Consider the following 17,425-nt stretch of genomic DNA (forward strand, 5'->3'; position numbering starts at 1 on the left):
TACATGCACACAGATTACAGCTACGCTCTTATCCATCAGGAGAATATTCAAGAGGAAACCCTTCAACAGGGATTCAGGAATTCAATTTTTTACTTAATAAAAGTAGGACATGTGCATGAGTCACAGAAATGCAATATAGACTCAGTGGATAAATACTAAGGCAAAACAAAATAAAAATAAGTTTCTGTAACTTATCTAAAGTTATTTAAGACCATTCAAGAGAAATCAGGATTCAATATTTTCATTACTCAATGGTATGTCAATAAAGAAAGTCAGGAGCCAACCTGAAACAACTCTCAGTGGCGAAAAATAGATAATTTTGAATATTAATAAACATTAAAAGGTAATATATTAAAACACGATAGCCCTGTTATTCATGAGTTGACAGTGATACTTCAGAACTCACTAGTTACTTTTGCATGATGTTAGAGAACCAACTGTTTATTTTGAAAATTGGTAAATAAAGGAAAACATCCTACACTTAAAAAACACTGTCTCAAAATGAAATCCACTTGTCAGGTCTCCTGTTACCAGGACAAAGCATCCATTTCATAAGCTGTCTGTAAAACTGAAGGAATTATTGAGGTAATCTTCCAACATCTTTAGCTAGTCTACCTGAAACTTGACTCTTGTATATAACTCTAGATGGTGGTCTTACCGGGTCAGCTCTTCACGAAGGTTATTTGGTTCTGAGGAATAAAACTTAACTCGAAGATGCAGACAATAGGGTGAACCAACTGCCATTAAAAGAAAAGGGGGGGGGGTAATTTTTTCAATACAGCTATTTAAATAGTAAGGATTTTCAGTCAGTAAACTTGTCAAAAATCTACTGGACAGAAGAGACTAGATTACTGCAGCAATAACTGAGGTTACACTGTAGGCTTAAGCCTAACACAATCAGCAGACTTTTTAAATGTCCCAACCACCATGCAGCACTGTCACATCACCTGTCCTCCCAAGAACAGACAGCTCCAGATGAATTCCAAAAGTTTAGGGCCAAATATGTCAAATAAAAAAGCCTTGACTGTGTACGCTAACAGCCCTACACAGCTGCTGAGCTGTGTTTCTTGAGAGCAAAGAGAACACCTGTTGTTAACTGAACATGGCAAATTCACTCACATTCTTTCCAGTTCACTTCACCACTTCACTAACCTCTATATTATCAGAGATCCCATTATTTTGTAAAAAAAAAAGTTGAGGTGCCCTAAAATCTGGTACTACAAAAAACATGATGGACTATGGACTGGACACTGGTATTTTTCCCTACCACTAGGAGTAATACTAACATTTTATGTGAATAACTTCTTTTCATCAGTCTTAATAACAACAAAAAAAGTTACAGCCTTAAAGTCTCAAAATACTTTCTAAAGCAGGGCAGATACCAAACAGAAAAATTCCAATGTAACTAACTACTACACAGAAGTTAAGTATCTCATGGGAACTCAATCTCATTTCCAAACTGCAAGCCTTTGTCCTAGAAACAAACTACAAACAAACCACATGAATCTAGATTACCATCAACCCTATATAATTTAAGGGGTGTGTCAATATATCAGACTGAAATTATTTTTACAAAAATGGAGATGCTAAGAAACTCATCAGAAACAGGATTTATGTCCCAACTATGAGAAACCAGTTTCTAATATGCAATTATATATAATTCAGTTTCCAATTTTCTTTCAAAAATTTTTCAACACTTACTTTTTACTTGTTTTTTGATGCTTTTTGTACCATCCAACCAATGCTGAAAGCAAAAACAAAAAGTTCGCTGTTAAGCCAAAAGAGAATTTAACATTTTAATTACTAAAAGTTAATTTTCATCATGCTTTTGCTGAAGGAAGTATTTCACTAGAGAAAAAAAGCAGTGAGACTAAAAATTGGGGTGCAGGTGAATGCTAATCTACCTACCCATAACATAGAAACATAGGACACATATGAACAAAAGACCTACAATCAGATACATGACTTCTTAAAAACATTTCATGTGCTCTTAGTAATAAAGATGGTATTTTTAATTTTGCCCTCAGTTTTTCTCACTGTTCCCAAAAAAGAGGACCCTTTCAAAACTGCTAAAATTACAAGTATATATCATCATTTTCTAATTCTCAGTTCACTTTTGTAATAAGACTATGAGATTTACTAACAGATCGTAACCCCAAGTAAGGTGAAATAACAATTTCACTTATTAGAAATAGATACTACTAAAGTAGTAGTCTTTGCAAAAGCTTACACTATAAAATTAGATCTTTCTCACAACCAAGACCCTTTTAAACAAGCAGTCTTTGCTCCTTTGCTTTACCAAAAAAAAAAAAAAAAAAAGTTAACAGTCTTGATTTCTGTAACCTTTTCACTCTGAAACGCAGAAAACACAAACAGATTTAAGAAGCAATTCCAGAGACTTGCACTGATAAACCATTCCCAGCCCACTTCCTACAATTAATGCCTGTATACTAACAGGGACATGATATACTCATCCCAGTAAGATACACAAGACTGTGTTCTCTTCGGTATGCTCCAGTCCAAGCACCCTGAACCAAAGGCGTGCTCTTGTGATAACAGTTCACAGAGCTACGGAATCCAGTCTCAGAACCGCAGACAGGCCAAGCATGGGCAAACAAGGCTTCATTGTTAACAGACTTGTAACTATTTGCTTCTCTTGCCAATTATTTGCCTAGCCTCTTCTCCCCCTTCTCTGCCAAGATCCAAAAGTGAAATTCACAGAACCACTAGTGTGCCAGCAAAGTACCTCTGCACGTCGACACAAGATGGTCAGTAAACATTTCGAAAGGCAGTTAAATATGGTGCAATATCTTCTCTGGATTCAAGTGTGCAAGTTACTTAGCCAACCATCTCTCATCTTTCGATAAATTCAGTTGGACATCCATTTTTAGGAATATTTTAATCTAGTAAATGTTCAGTTTTATACATCGTTCCATTATAATGCTTGGCCAGCAGCAGGCAGAATACAATTCAATCTATCAGCTGAGAAGAGTTCAACTAGGACAGTGAAAAGTTCACCCATCATGGCTAAGTGCAGGAACCTAATATTCAAATACTCTAGACTTAAATTGTGCAAAATACCCACTACAGCCTAATGACAATCACATACTGGGTATGAGATCAATTTTACTTGCATGCCCTATATTGTTTTCTCCCCACAACCAGGAATCTGGGAGTGGCCTATCTTCAGGTCCCATCTATTATACTGCAATGAATTCGTAAGTGAGTGGCGGTCAACAGGGCATGTCGTGCAGCCACAGTGACGGAGATGCTCATACACATAATGAGCACAAATAAGCCCACACCTTCTGGGAGGCAATCTCATTACACCTTAAAAATAACCATGTGGCTGGATGGACCTGAGACTGTTATAGGGAGTGACGTTAAGTCAGAGACAGAGAACGAGAAGTATATGACATCCCTCATATGTGGAACCTAAATAGAAAAGATACAAATGAACTTACTTACAAAACACAGAGGTAGAGAACTAACTTGTGATGGGGGGAGGGGGCAAGGATGGGGAGAAGGGACAGTTCGGGAGTCTGGGACAGACATGTAAATACAGCTATATTCAAAATGGATCACCAGCAGGGACCTACTGCATGGCACATGGAACTCTGCTCATTGTCATGTGGCAGCCTGGATGGGAGAGGAGTTTGGTGAGAATGGATTCATGTATATGGATGGCTGAGTCCCTTTCTCTGTTCACCTGACAATACTGCAACATTGTTACTGGCGATACCCCAGTGCAAATTAAAAAGTTAAAAAAAACTGTGACTTTGACTCAGCAATTCTGCATCTAATAATCATTATGGATGGTTTAACTCACAAGGAATTATAATAAAAGAAAAGTAGGACAATCTGTATATCCAACAATAGTGAACTGGTGAAATCAAGTATTTCAACATGGTAGAACTATGCAGCAATGAAAAAGAATGAAAGCAAAATAGATAACAATCTATAAAATTAAACAATTTTAGTTTTTACTAATTATTTTGCTTTCATTCAAATAACAACACACTATAAATTATTTTGTCAAAATGTACAAATTTGTACAGGTTATCCTTAAACAACAAGGAGCTGACTTTTCATGGGTCCACTCATATGTGGAGTTTCTTCATTAGATACGCACCACAGGACCATACAATCCTTGGTGGGCTGAACTCACAGATCCTGAACCCTGGACACAGAGAAGACTATGAACGTTATACACGGATTTTCAGCTGCGTCCCAAACCTTAACACTGGTCATGGGTCCACCGTATATGGGCTTCCCAGGTGCTCAGTGGTAAAGAACCTGTTTGATCCTTGGCTCGGGAAGACCCCCTGGAGGGGGAAACGGCACCCCACACCAGTATTCTTGCCTATAAAATCCCACGCACAGAGGAGCCTGGCGGGCTACAGTCCACAGAGTCACAAAGACCTGGACACGAGTGAGCCAACACTGTACATATAAACACGGCTTTTCTTTCAAATCGAAGCAACCTAGGAGATGTTACATCTAGATGGCTGAGATTGTTGACTATAGCTTTTCTTTGTATTTTCTTATATTTTCAACTTATTCTACAACAAGCACATTTTTACTCAACAATTAGGCCCCCCTTACTTTAACATTGTATATAAATAATATATTTATAAGGTTAATTTTTTGGTAATATTAAAAGTTGTACAGTCAACAGTCCCTCCAACCCCTGCAATACCAATTTCTATCACCATATGCACTCCCCCACCTCCCAAGATTACTGGTTTCTGATTCCCTCAAGTTTCTTCAAAGGAAAAAAAAAAATCTGTGTGTTAGTAAAGAGTAAAGACATTAACAATGGACTGGAAATCAATAGGCTAAATACAAATTCTGACAGAATAAATTGTAAGGGATACTGAGAAGGAACCATTAACATAAGCTAGACCAACACTACTTCAAGAACAACCTAGTCTTTCTTAAACGGTTATAACAGAATTTTTCCAGTTTAAGAACATTTATGGCTAGTCTTAAAAGCAAACCTGTAATCTCTAATTTGTGCCCTAAAAGTCTAAGAAGCACATCAAACATACAATTCTCCTGGTGAGACGAAGGTTCAGAGTTTTCTTCCAAGTAAGCATTTCAGTCTTTCTACGTGCATCTAATAACTTCTACACTCTGCACTCCCTTAACTCAACCCAAAACTCAGATAAAGCATCAAGCACATTCTAAAGTAAAATTCAGCAACTGGGGGAGTTCCTGGTGATGCTCTGGGGAAGGTCTGAGTTCATGTTTGCATATTCTCAAGTCTGTTTTCTTTCATCTCCTCCACATTCCAAGCCCTGGGACTGGAAAATTCAGAGCTCAGAGACAGGCACTGATAGTATTTTCTTTGAATCAAGGTCTTTAGGGGTTGAGTTAAATTACAGCAGAAGATAAAGGTGAGAACATGCAGATAGAGACTTCTGGATGCACAGAGTGAAGCTAATGTGGCTCTTTTTCTTCCTCATGTACATTAAAAACAAAATAAATCGCCTAATTTCCTAAAGTGTAGTAGGTATGGGAAGCTACACTTATTTCCATCCTATTGAGCTAGGAACAAAAGAACAATTATTTACTTGTGTATCTTAAAAAATAAATAATACGTAATCACAAGCGTAACAGCCATAGCTAAACCAAACAGAGAGTCACCTAGAAAGCTTCCAAAACACTACCATACATACACCCTCACCCCAGGCCCTACAGTTCTTCAAATGAATGATGCCTGACTTCTAACACCTACACAGCTAGCAGTAGATACACCGCTACTTCTGCTCAAAGGGCAGAAAGCTGGCGGTAGACAAGTGTGAGCCATCTTTCCAAACAACTGCCTCTGCAAAAAATATTTCTCCTGGCTCATGCTCTACATTAAATTATTACTTTAAAGCAAACTTTAACACTTTAACCAATTAACAAATGTTAAAAATCAATGCCATGAAAACAGAAGATCAATCTAACTGAAAACACTTCAATTTACTTTAGATTCCATCATAAATTCTACCTGGGGGATTACTCTTCTGGTGTTAAAAGTCTGTGCTGGGCTTCCCTGGTAGCTCCGTCATAAAGAATCCGTCTGCCAATATGAGAGACATGGTTTTGACCCCTGATCGGGGAACATCCCACATGCCACATAGCAACCAAGTCTATACGCCGCAACTACTGAACGTGGAGTCTAGAGCCTGGTTACCGCAACTACTGAGGCCTCGTGCTGCAACTACTGAAGCCCGTAAGCCCTGCAACCTGTGCTCCACAAGGACACCACTGGAGCGAGAAGCCTGCGATATAGAGAGCAGCCTGGCTCACAGCAACTAGAGAAAAGCCAACACAGCAAGCAAGACCGAGCAGAGCCAAAAATAAATAAATAAAATTCTTTTTCTAAAAGTTCTGTATCGTAAGAAATTCCAAATGCAGGCTTGAAAGAGCCATTAAAATATATTTCCCACAATACCTTTCTGTGTATTATTAGTATGCCTTCTTAGGAATCTTGAAAGTCAAATTTGTAATGGAAATGTAATTGAGTTAAGCAGATTATACATCCACTCTATGGAATAAGAGCACATAATCTATTTCAGAAATATACTTATTTTAACAAAAACAGTTCCTCCTTGTTTAGCAAATATATGTGCCTCTGTGTGTGTTTCTTACAATACAGAATAAACATGCATACTTAAACATATAGGTTATTTCTATGTATTTTTCACTCCCCACTACTTCACTGAATTATTAAGCTCTCAGTAACAATCCCATCCAATCAGCTGCCAACAGTGATCATTTCACCTCCTCCTTTCCAAAGTTTATAATGTTTACAACTGCATTTGCTGTTAGTTTTTTTTTTTATTGTAAAGGTAACTTTTTTTTTCTTTTTTATTTTTCATGCTGTTACTTCTATTAAAATAATTTAATAGCAGTGGTAATAAGGGGTATCTTTGTCGCCTGCCTGTCTTTAATAGGGGCTTTCCCGATGGCTCAGTGGGGAAAGAATCCACTTGCAATGCAGGAGACACAGGTTAGATTCCTGTGTTGGGAAGATCTGCAGAAGGAAATGGCAATTTGCTCCAGTATTCTTGCCTGGAAATCTCATGGACAAGGGAGCCTGGTGGGCTACAGTCCATGGAGCTCCAAGAGTTGGACATGACTAAGCATGCAGGTATGTTGTCTTCAGTCAGAATGCGTGTGTTGTTTCTCTATTAAAGTTGTTTGTTGTATTTAAATCATCAAAACTCTGCACATAAAAGGAGTAGAGCCCTCGAGCAACCACAGATCTGTTCTCATAGGTGGGCCACCTATCTGCCCAACTTCTACCACCATCCCTGGAGATGGGCACACCTTCCAAAGCTAGGCTAGACCCACAGCACAGACAGAAGGAAGGTCAACTCCACATAGGTCAAAGTCCATGAGGTTTATTCAAGGCACTCTGGTGCCAAGAAGAAGGGGCTTCACAGGCCACCAAAACCATCTGATAAGAATTTGAGAGAAGAGTATTATCTGCCCGACCTTGCAGATGAGCAAGCATCTGCAGGCCAGAGAGAGTTTACTACACAATGTCTGCGGTGCTTGAAAGAGCTGCATTCTAACCCCGAACAAGAACTGCCTCTTCCCTTGGCTCGGTGATCGGAGATCCACCATGGAGGGATCCACTGCCGCAGCCTCCAGGGGTGCACTTGTGGAACACCACCCCCCCCCGGTGGTCCCCCAGTCAAGCGTTCTCCAGCTCTCAACTTTGGACTAAGCACCTCCATTTCCATTTGCACCGAGCGTTGTGTAAACTAAATGCCTTAAACTTCAACTCACTGAGTTCCTTCTCTTTCTTTTGTGGTTGATACTTGAGTGTCCATCTTTTTTAAATGCAGTTTCACTTAAATATATGATAGAAGGAGGTGAGCATAAATGAAGTGTCAGGTGCCTGACACTTGAAGGTCAGAAGTGGTACACATCACACAAACTCACATTCTATCATCAAGAGCAAGTACAGTGGCCAAAACCCAGCATCAGCTGAGCAACAAAGTAGCAACGTCTTACAGCAAACACAGGAACCAATCCCATGATGTACAATGCATGATGAATTATACCAACTAATACTAAATCATCTTTACATTTCTGAAAATACACTCCACCTGATCATTATGTACCGTTCACACTTTTAATAGTGTATTTTATTTTATTCAATAGTATATACTTTTAATAGTATAAATAATACATGAGCAGACACTTTATCGTCTGAGCCACCAGGGAGGTCCTAGAAATACAAATAATGTATATCAAATATATATACATTAGAAAATGTTATATTAAATATAATAATACATATAAATAATACATAATAATAAACATAGTATGCTGCTGTTTTACTTAGGATTTTTATACATAAACCAAGCGAAGTTATATATATAAACAAACCAATACTTAAATTGATTTAAGAAAAAGGCAAAAAATAACTACTGATGTGGTATTCTCCTTGTTTCCCAAGTATTAGGAAACCTACTACCCATGTTTCCCTTTCCTAAACATAAATGTCTACAATCTAGGTAATTCATTCTTCTTTAAAACCTTGATTGGGCCAGTTAAAATTCTAAGCTCCAAATATGAAGTTCGAAAAACTTCATCAACCAGAGGTCACAAACATATAAGATAGATCAGAGGATTAAATCTTTGCTGAGACATGTTTTGTTTGGTTCACGCTATATTTTTCACATTCTTTTACTGAAATGTTCACAGGAAGCTGCAATTATAACAACAAGAGGTCCTGCTATCTCCCCTTTCTCCCCCAAGGCTTCCAGCTTACATAACTACAGTACAATACTAAAATCAGACACTGCACAGCGTGCATATACAGTTCTATGTCACTTTATCACACATCTCAGTTCCTGACCTGATATCACAATCAAGATAAAGATATATTCCATTACCACCAATAGATCCCTCATACTTCTACTCTATAGACACATCTACTCCTACCTCCAACATCCCTAAACCTCAGCAACCATTAACCTGATCTCTAATTAGGTTAGAGATTGTTACACACACAGAAGTATACGGTATGTAACCTTTGGAGAATGACTGTTTTTACTCCACAAAATGTCCTTGAAATCCATCCAAGTTGTGTGTGTCAACAGACTTTTGTTTTCTATTGCTGAGTAGTACTCCAAGGTATGAATGTGTCACGGTTTCCTTAATCATTAACTTACTGTAAGATATGGGCTTTTTCAAGTTTTTCGCTATTGCTAATAAAGCTGTCATGAACAATCATGCACAAGTTTTTGTGAAGAAATAAATCTTCATTTCTCTGAAATAAATGACCAAACACACAACTGCTGAGTCATATGTAAGTTTATCTTTTTAAGAAGTTGCCAGACTATTTTTCATACTGGCTGTACCACTCCCAAAACCAATGTTTGAGAGATCCAGTTTCTCCACATCTTCATAAGCATTTAGAGTTATCATAATTTTTTATTTTAGCTGTACTCACAGATGTATACTGATGACATCTCACCAAGGTCGACTTTACATTTCCCTGATGACAAGGGATGCTGAAGATCTTTTTGTGTGTTTATTTGCCATCTGTATATATCCTCTTTGCGGAAAAGCAAAATGTTTTAATTTTTATAAAATCCACTTTGTTGATTAAAAATGATCATGTTTTTGGCATCATGCTTAATAACTCTTCTTCAAGCCCCAGGTCTCAAAGAGGTTCTCATAAAGTTTAAAACAGCTTTACATCTTATACTAATATACACTATTTTTTAATTAATTTCTGTATAGGTATATGGTTTACGTCAGGGTTCATATTTTTGCTTGATATCCGATTGCTCCAGCACAATTATTAAGACTACCTGTCTCTGACTGAATTACACTGGGTGTCTTGTCAGAAATCAGTTGGCCAGCCACACTCATGCAGAGCTCCCTATTCTGTTCCATTCATCTATTTGTCTGTGGTTCTGCCAATACCACACAGTCCTATTTACAGTAGTTATACAGGAAATAGATGGGGAAATGGTGGAAAAAATGTCAGACTTTATTTTTTTGGGCTCCAAAATCACTGCAGATGGTGATTGCAGCCATGAAATTAAAAGACGCTTACTCCTTGGAAGGAAAGTTATGACCAACCTAGACAGCATATTAAAAAGCAGAGACATTACTTTGCCAACAAAAGTCCATCTAGTCAAGGCTATGGTTTTTCCAGTGGTCATGTATGGATGTTAGAGTTGGACTGTGAAGAAAGCTGAGCACCAAGAATTGATGCTTTTGAACTGTGGTGTTGGAGAAGACTCTTGAGAGTCCCTTGGACTGCAAGGAGATCCAACCAGTCCATCCTAAAGGAGATCAGTCCTGAGTGTTCATTGGAAGGACTGATGCTGAAACTGAAACTCCAATACTTTGGCCACCTCATGTGAGGAGTTGACTCACTGGAAAAGACCATGATGCTGGGAGGGATTGGGGATGCTGGGAGGAGAAGGGGACAACAGAGGATGAGATGGCTGTATGGCATCACTGACTCGATGAACTTGAGTTTGAGTAAACTCCAGGAGTTGGTGATGGACAGGGAGGCCTGGTGTGATACGATTCATGGGGTCGCAAAGAGTCAGACACAACCGAGCAACTGAACTGAACTGAACTGATACATCTTGAAGTTAAATAGAGGAATACCTCGCACTATTTTTCTTTTTTAAAATTGGTTTTTTAGGTATTCTAGATACTGTGCCTTTTCATGTAAGTTTTCAAATAATTTTCTCTGTATCTACAAAGGATTTTCTGAATTTTGACACAAATGGCATTAAACTTGATCAACTGGGGAAGAACTGATTACTTTGCCGAGTCTTCTCAGCCATGCACACAGTATGCCTCTCCATTTATTTAGCCCTTTTCTGATTTCTTTCATCAGTCACATTGCTTTTTAAAATTTAATCCGTGTTTTTTAAAAGTGAAAGATTTACTCTGAAAATATAGAGCTCTAACTTCTCTTAAAATATTAATACCTGAAGATCCAGCAGGGTTATCTGGCAACAAATGGCTAGAGATAGGAGGTATCTGCCCCTCCAATTCCTTTTTTGAGGGAAAAGTGCTATGCTCCCTACTTCACCACAATTCCTCTACAAATCAACAGTTACATGTCAGCTACAATTTATCAACGTGTTGGTCTTTTCCTGTGTCTCAATCTATCAAAAAATGGGAAGAGAAAACATGTCAATAAAAAGGAAAAAGTTCTTAGGAGGTGAATTAGAATTGCCAACATCTGTTAGATCATCGAAAAAGCCAAGAGAGTTCCAGAAAAACATCTACTTCTGCTTTATCGACGACGTCAAAGCCTTTGACTATGTGGATCACAACAAACTGTGAAAAATTTTTCAAGAGATGGGAATACCAGACCACCTTAATTGCCTCATGAGAAATCTGTATGTAAGTCAAGAAGCAACAGTTAGAACTGGACATGGAATAACAGTTCAGTTCAGCCCCTCAGTCGAGTCCAACTCTTTGCGACCCCATGGATTGCAACACGCCAGGCCTCACTATCTATCACCAACTCCCAGAGTTTACTCAAACTCATGTCCATTGAGTTGGTGATGTCATCCAACCATCTCATCCTCTGTCATCCCTTCTCCTCTTGCCTTCAAAGTTTCCCAGCATCAGGGTCTTTTCAAATGAGTCAGTTCTTCCCATCAGGTGGCCAAAGGATTGGAGTTTCAGCTTCAGCATCAGTCCTTCCAATGAATATTCAAGACTCATTTTCTTTAGGATAGACTGGTTTGATCTTCCTGCAGTCCAAGGGACTCTCAAGAGTCCTCTCCAACACCAGAGTTCAAAAGCATCAATTCTTCGATGCACAGTTTTCTTTATAGTCAAACTCTCACATCCATACATGACTACTGGAAAAACCGTAGCTTTGACTAGATAGACCTTTGCTGGCAAAGTAATGTCTTTGCTTTTTAATATGCTGTCTAGATTGGCCATAACTTTTCTTCCAAGGAGCAAGTGTCTTTTAATTTCATGGCTGCAATCACCATGGGCAGTGATTTTGGAGCCTGAAAAAATAAAGTCTGCCACTGTTTCCACTGTTGCCCCTTCTATTTGCCATGAAGTGATAGGACTGGATGCCATGATCTTAGTTTTGTGAATGTTGAGTTTTAAGTCAAATTTTTCACTCCCCTCTTTCACTTTCATCAAGAGGCTGTTTAGTTCCTCTTCACTCTCTGCCATAACAGTGGTGCCATCAGCATATCTGAGGTTATTGATATTTCTCCCAGCAATCTTGATTCCAGCTTGTGCTTCCTCCAGCCCAGTATATCACGGGAGGTACTATGCATGTAAGTTAAGTAAGCAGGATGACAATATACAGCCTTGACGCATTCCTTTTCCTATATGGAACAAGTCGGTTGTTCCATGTTCAGTTCTAACTATTGCTTCTTGACCTCCATACAGATTTCTCATGAGGCAGGTCATGTGGTCTGGTATTCCTATCTCTTGAAGAATTTTCCAGAGTTTGTTGTGGTCCACACAGTCAAAGGCTTTAGCACAGTCAATAAAGCAGAAATAGATGTTTTTATAGAACTCTCTTGCTTTTTTGATGATCCAACAAATGTTGGCAATTTGATCTCTGGTTCCTCTGCCTTTTCTTAATCCAGCTTGAACATCTGGAAGTTCACAGTTCACATACTATTGAAGCCTGGCTTGGAAAATTTTGAGCATTACTTTACAAGCGTGTGAGATGAGTGCAACTGTGCAGTAGTTTGAGCATTCTTTGGCATTGCCTTTCTTTGGGACTGGAATGAAAACTGACCTTTTCCAGTCCTGTGGTCACTGCTGAGTTTTCCAAATTTGCTGGCATATTGAGTGTAGAACTTTCACAGCATTATCTTTTAGGATTTGAAATAGCTCAACTGGAATTCCATCACCTCCACTAGTTTTGTTTGTAGTGATGCCTCCTAAGGCCCACTTGACTTCACATTCCAGGACGTCTGGCTCTAGGTTGGTGATCACATCACCATGATCAGTTAGAACTGGACATGGAACAACAAACTGGTTCCAAATAGGGAAAGGAGTATGTCAAGGCTGTACATTGTCACCCTGCCTGTTTAACTTATATGTAGAGTATAACATGCGAAATGCTGGGCTGGATGAAGCACAAGCTGAAATACAGATTGCCGGGAGAAATATCAATAACCGCAGATGTATAGGTGACACCACCCTTATGGAAGAAAGCGAAGGAGACTCTAAGGAGACTCTTGATGAAAGAGAAAGGAAAGTGAAAAAGTTGGCTTAAAACTCAACATTCACAAAACTAAGATCATAGTATCCGGTCCCATCACTTCATGGCAAACAGATGAGGAAACAATGGAAACAGTGACAGACTTTACTTTTTGGGGCTCCAAAATCACTGCAGATGGTGACTACAGCCATGAAATTAAAAGACACTTGCTCCTTGGAAGAAAAGCTATAACCAACCTAGACAGCATATTAAAAAGCAGAGACATTACTTTGCCAGCAAAGGTCTATCTAGTCAAAGCTATGGTATTTCCAGTAGTCGTGTATAGATGTGAAGGTTGGACCATAAAGAAAGTTGAGCACTGAAGTATTGATGCCTTTGAACTATGGTGTTGGAAAAGACTCTTGAGAGTCCCTTGGACTGCAAGGAGATCAAACCAGTCAATCCTAAAGGAAATCAGTCCTAAATATTCACTGAAAGGACTGATGCTGAAGCTGAAATTCCAATCCTTTGGCCACCTGATGGGAAGAACTGACTCATTGGGAAAGACCCTGATGCTGGCAAAGATTCAAGGTGGAGGAGAAGGGAACAACAGAGGATGAGAGGGTTGGATGGCATCACCATGGGCATGAGTCTGAGCAAGCTCTGGCAGTTGGTGATGGACAGGGAGGCCTGGCGTGCTACAGTCCAATGGGTCACAAAATGTTGGACATAACTTGAGCAACTGAACTAAACTGAACTGAATGAGGTGAATGAACCTAGAGCCTATTATAAAGAGTGAAGTAAGTCAGAAGAGAAAGCTAAATATCGTATACTAATGCATATACATGGGATCTAGAAAGATGGTACCAATCAATTTATTTGCAAGGCAGCAGTGGAGAAACAGACATAGAGAACAGACTTATGGACAAGCGGAGAAGGGAGGAGAGGATGAGATCTATGGAGAGAGAAATATGGCAACTTACATTAGTATATGTAAAATAGCCAATGGGAATTTGCTGGATTTCTCGGGAAACTCCAACAGGGGCTCTGTATCAACCTAGAGGGGTGGGATGGGGAGGGAGACGGGAGGGAGGGGACATACGTACACCTGTGGCTGATTCCTGTTGATGTCTGACAGAAAACAACAAAAATTCTGTAAAGCAATTATCCCTCAATTAGAAAATATATGTTTTTAAAAAATTTTTTCAATTAAAAGAAGAGAAAACATATCAAGCATGTAGCATAATTCAAAAAAAGAGAAAACTTATACTTCTTAGAAGTAAATAAAACTCCCATTCTTTAATATGCATGACATTTTCCTTCTCTTTTGTTCTCCTGATTCCTGTAGACATTTCAAGACTGAATATTATTCCTTCAAAATAAATCATACATGTTCTCTGGCAAATTGTTACTACCAATTAAATTAATTAACAATTAATTGTTATTTTTCCAAAATTTGGCAAATTCTTAATGGACTCACCTAAAACCACTTGGTATCAAAAGAATAATTCTTTCTTGCCTGGCTTAAGATATATTACTTACACATTGGAAAGTTCTATTGTACAATAAAATTACCATATTATCATTTTTTAAAACCATCAATATTGGCAGTTCTGCAGTCATAAGGCAACTCTTTACACATCCTGTCATTTTCATGGAAGAAAGTTTTCCTAAAGTGTTCATCAAAAAATATTAAATTACCATAACCTTTTTTGTAGAGTCACACAATGAGATTTAGTAAAAAGGTTTCACCAACAGTATAAAAGATAATAAATTTTCAAACACACTATTATCATAAAGACTTGAAGAAAAATCATGGAATTGAATACCACCATCTGTTTTTCTTTAAAATACAGGTTATTTATTTACTAAAAAAGAATTACTAAACAAGAGTCCATAGGTGGGCTTCAGGGATACCTGAATTACCTATATATGTGCACATCAGGTTATGTGTACATGCCGTTTTCTAGGGAAAGCATCCACAGACTTCATCACCATAACTTAAGGTTTAAGATCATCAATACACTATATAAAAGGATACTAAATTAAGTTTACATTTGAAAACAGAAGATGGGACAGTATTGTGCAGTCAACTAAAACAAGGGTAACCGTATATCCTAGTATGCAATATTGTTCCTTAGAGCACTGGACTTTACTTTCACCACCAGATACATCCACAACCGAGTGTCATTTCTGTGTTGGTCCAGACACCATTCTTTCTGGAGCTGTTAGTAATTGCCCTCTGCTTTTCCCCAGGAGTATACTGGAACCTTCCGACCTGGGGGAGTTCATCTTCCAGTGTCATATCTTTTCACCCTTTCATACTGTTCATGGGGTTCTCACGACAAGAAAATTAGAGTGGTTTGTCATTCCCTCCTCCAGTGGGCTAATTTTGTCTGAAGTCTCCTCTATGACATGTCCATTCTGGGTGGCCCTGCATGGCATGGCTCATAGCTTCATTGAGTTACACAAGCTCTTTTGCCACAACAAATATGTGATCCATGAATGTTCAAACAACAACACAATGGCATTCATTTCGCATGCTAGTAAGGTTATGCTTAAAACTCTTCAAGCTAAGCTCAGTAGTACGTGAACCAAGAACTTAAAAGGTGTACAAGATAGGTTTAGGAAAGGTAGAGGAACCAGAGATCAAACTGCCAACATCTGTTGGATCACAGAGAAAGCAAGAGAATTCCAGAAAAACATCTGTTTCTGCTTCACTGACTTTGCTAAAGCCTTTGATTAAGTTCAGTTCAGTTGCTCACTCATGTCCGACTCTTTGCGACCCCATGAACTGCAGCACGCCAGACCTCCCTATCCATCACCAACTGCCGGAGTCTACCCAAACCCATGTCCATTGAGTCAATGATGCCATCCAACCATCTCATCCTCTGTCGTCCCCTTCTCCTCCTGCCCTCAATCTTTCCCAGCATCAGGGTTTTTTCAAATGAGTTAGTTCTTTGCATCAGGTGGCCAAAGTACTGGAGTTGCAGCTTCAGCATCAGTCCTTCCAATGGACACCCAGGGCTGATCTCCTTTAGGATGGACTGGTTGGATCTCCTTACAGTCCAAGGGACTCTCAAGAGTGTTCTCCAACACCAAAGTTCAAAAGCATCAATTCTTCCGCACTCAACTTTCTTTATAGTCCAACTCTCACATCCATACATGACTACTGGAAAAACCACAGCCTTGACTAGACAGGCCTTTGTTGACAAAGTAATGTCTCTGCTTTTTAATATGCTGTCTAGGTTGGTCATAACTTTCCTTCCAAAGAGTAAGCATCTTTTAATTTCATGACTACAATCACCATCTGCAGTGATTCTGGAGCCCAAAAAAATAAAGTCAGCCACTGTTTCCCCATCTATTTGCCATGAAGTGATGGGACCAGATGCCATGATCTTAGTTTTCTGAATGTTAAGTTTTAAGCCAACTTTTTCACACTCCTCTTTCACTTTCATCAAGAGGCTCTTTAGTTCTTCCTCACTTTCTGCCATAAGGGTGGTATTATCTGCATATCTGAGGTTATTGATATTTCTTCCAGCAATCTTGATTCCAGCTTGTGCTTCCATCACAACTGTGGAAAGTTCTTAAAGATGAGAATACCAACCAGACTGCCTTACCTGAAACTGGTATGGGGTCAAGAAGCAACAGAACCTTATATGGAACAACTAACTGGCTCAAAATTGGGAAAGGATTAAGTCAAGACTATTTATCATTCCCTTGTTTACAGGCAGAATACATCACATGAAATGCTGGGCTGGATGAATCACAAGCTGGAATCAAGATTGCCAGAAGAAATATCAACAATTTCAGATACACAGATGACACCATCCTAATGGCAAAAAGTGAAGAAGAACTAACAAGCCTCCTGAAGGTGAAAGAGGATAGTGAAAAGGTTGGCTTAAAACTAAACATTCAAGAAACGAAGATCATGACATCTGGTCCCATTGCTTCATGGCTAACAGATGGGGGAAAAGTGTAAACAGGGACAGATTTTACTTTCTTGGGCTCAAAAATCACTGCAGACAGTGACTGCAGCCACAAAATTGAAAGATGCTTGCTCCCTGGAAGGAAAGCTATGACAAACCATACAGTGTATTAAAAAGCAGAGACATCACTTTGCTGACAAGAGTCCACATAGTCAAAGCTATGGTTTTTCCAGTAGTCACATACGGATGTGAAGGATGGACCCTAAAGAAGGCTGAGAGCTGAAAAATTGATGCTTTCAAATTGTGGTGCTGGGAAAGA

The 17,425-nt window shown here is 38.9% G+C and overlaps 1 protein-coding gene across 5 annotated transcripts in view; it reads right to left on the bottom strand.

Annotated features, from left to right (window-relative positions):
* Positions 1 to 17,425, bottom strand: part of EPB41L5 (erythrocyte membrane protein band 4.1 like 5) — a 156,822-nt gene that overhangs the window by 105,004 nt on the left and 34,393 nt on the right. For 4 of the 5 annotated variants that reach the window (XM_065931382.1, XM_065931380.1, XM_065931381.1 and 1 more), the window contains exons 4-5: positions 1,702 to 1,744; positions 659 to 737 (exon numbers count right to left, since the gene is read on the bottom strand). In XM_065931382.1, the coding sequence (XP_065787454.1) occupies positions 659 to 737; positions 1,702 to 1,744 (122 nt within the window). Of the gene's footprint in view, positions 1 to 658; positions 738 to 1,701; positions 1,745 to 5,051; positions 5,119 to 17,425 lie in introns of those variants that run through there. The other variant, XM_065931383.1, reaches the window with a different exon arrangement.

The sequence above is a fragment of the Muntiacus reevesi genome, chromosome 3 (assembly GCF_963930625.1).
Source record: "Muntiacus reevesi chromosome 3, mMunRee1.1, whole genome shotgun sequence".
NCBI lineage: Eukaryota > Metazoa > Chordata > Mammalia > Artiodactyla > Cervidae > Muntiacus > Muntiacus reevesi.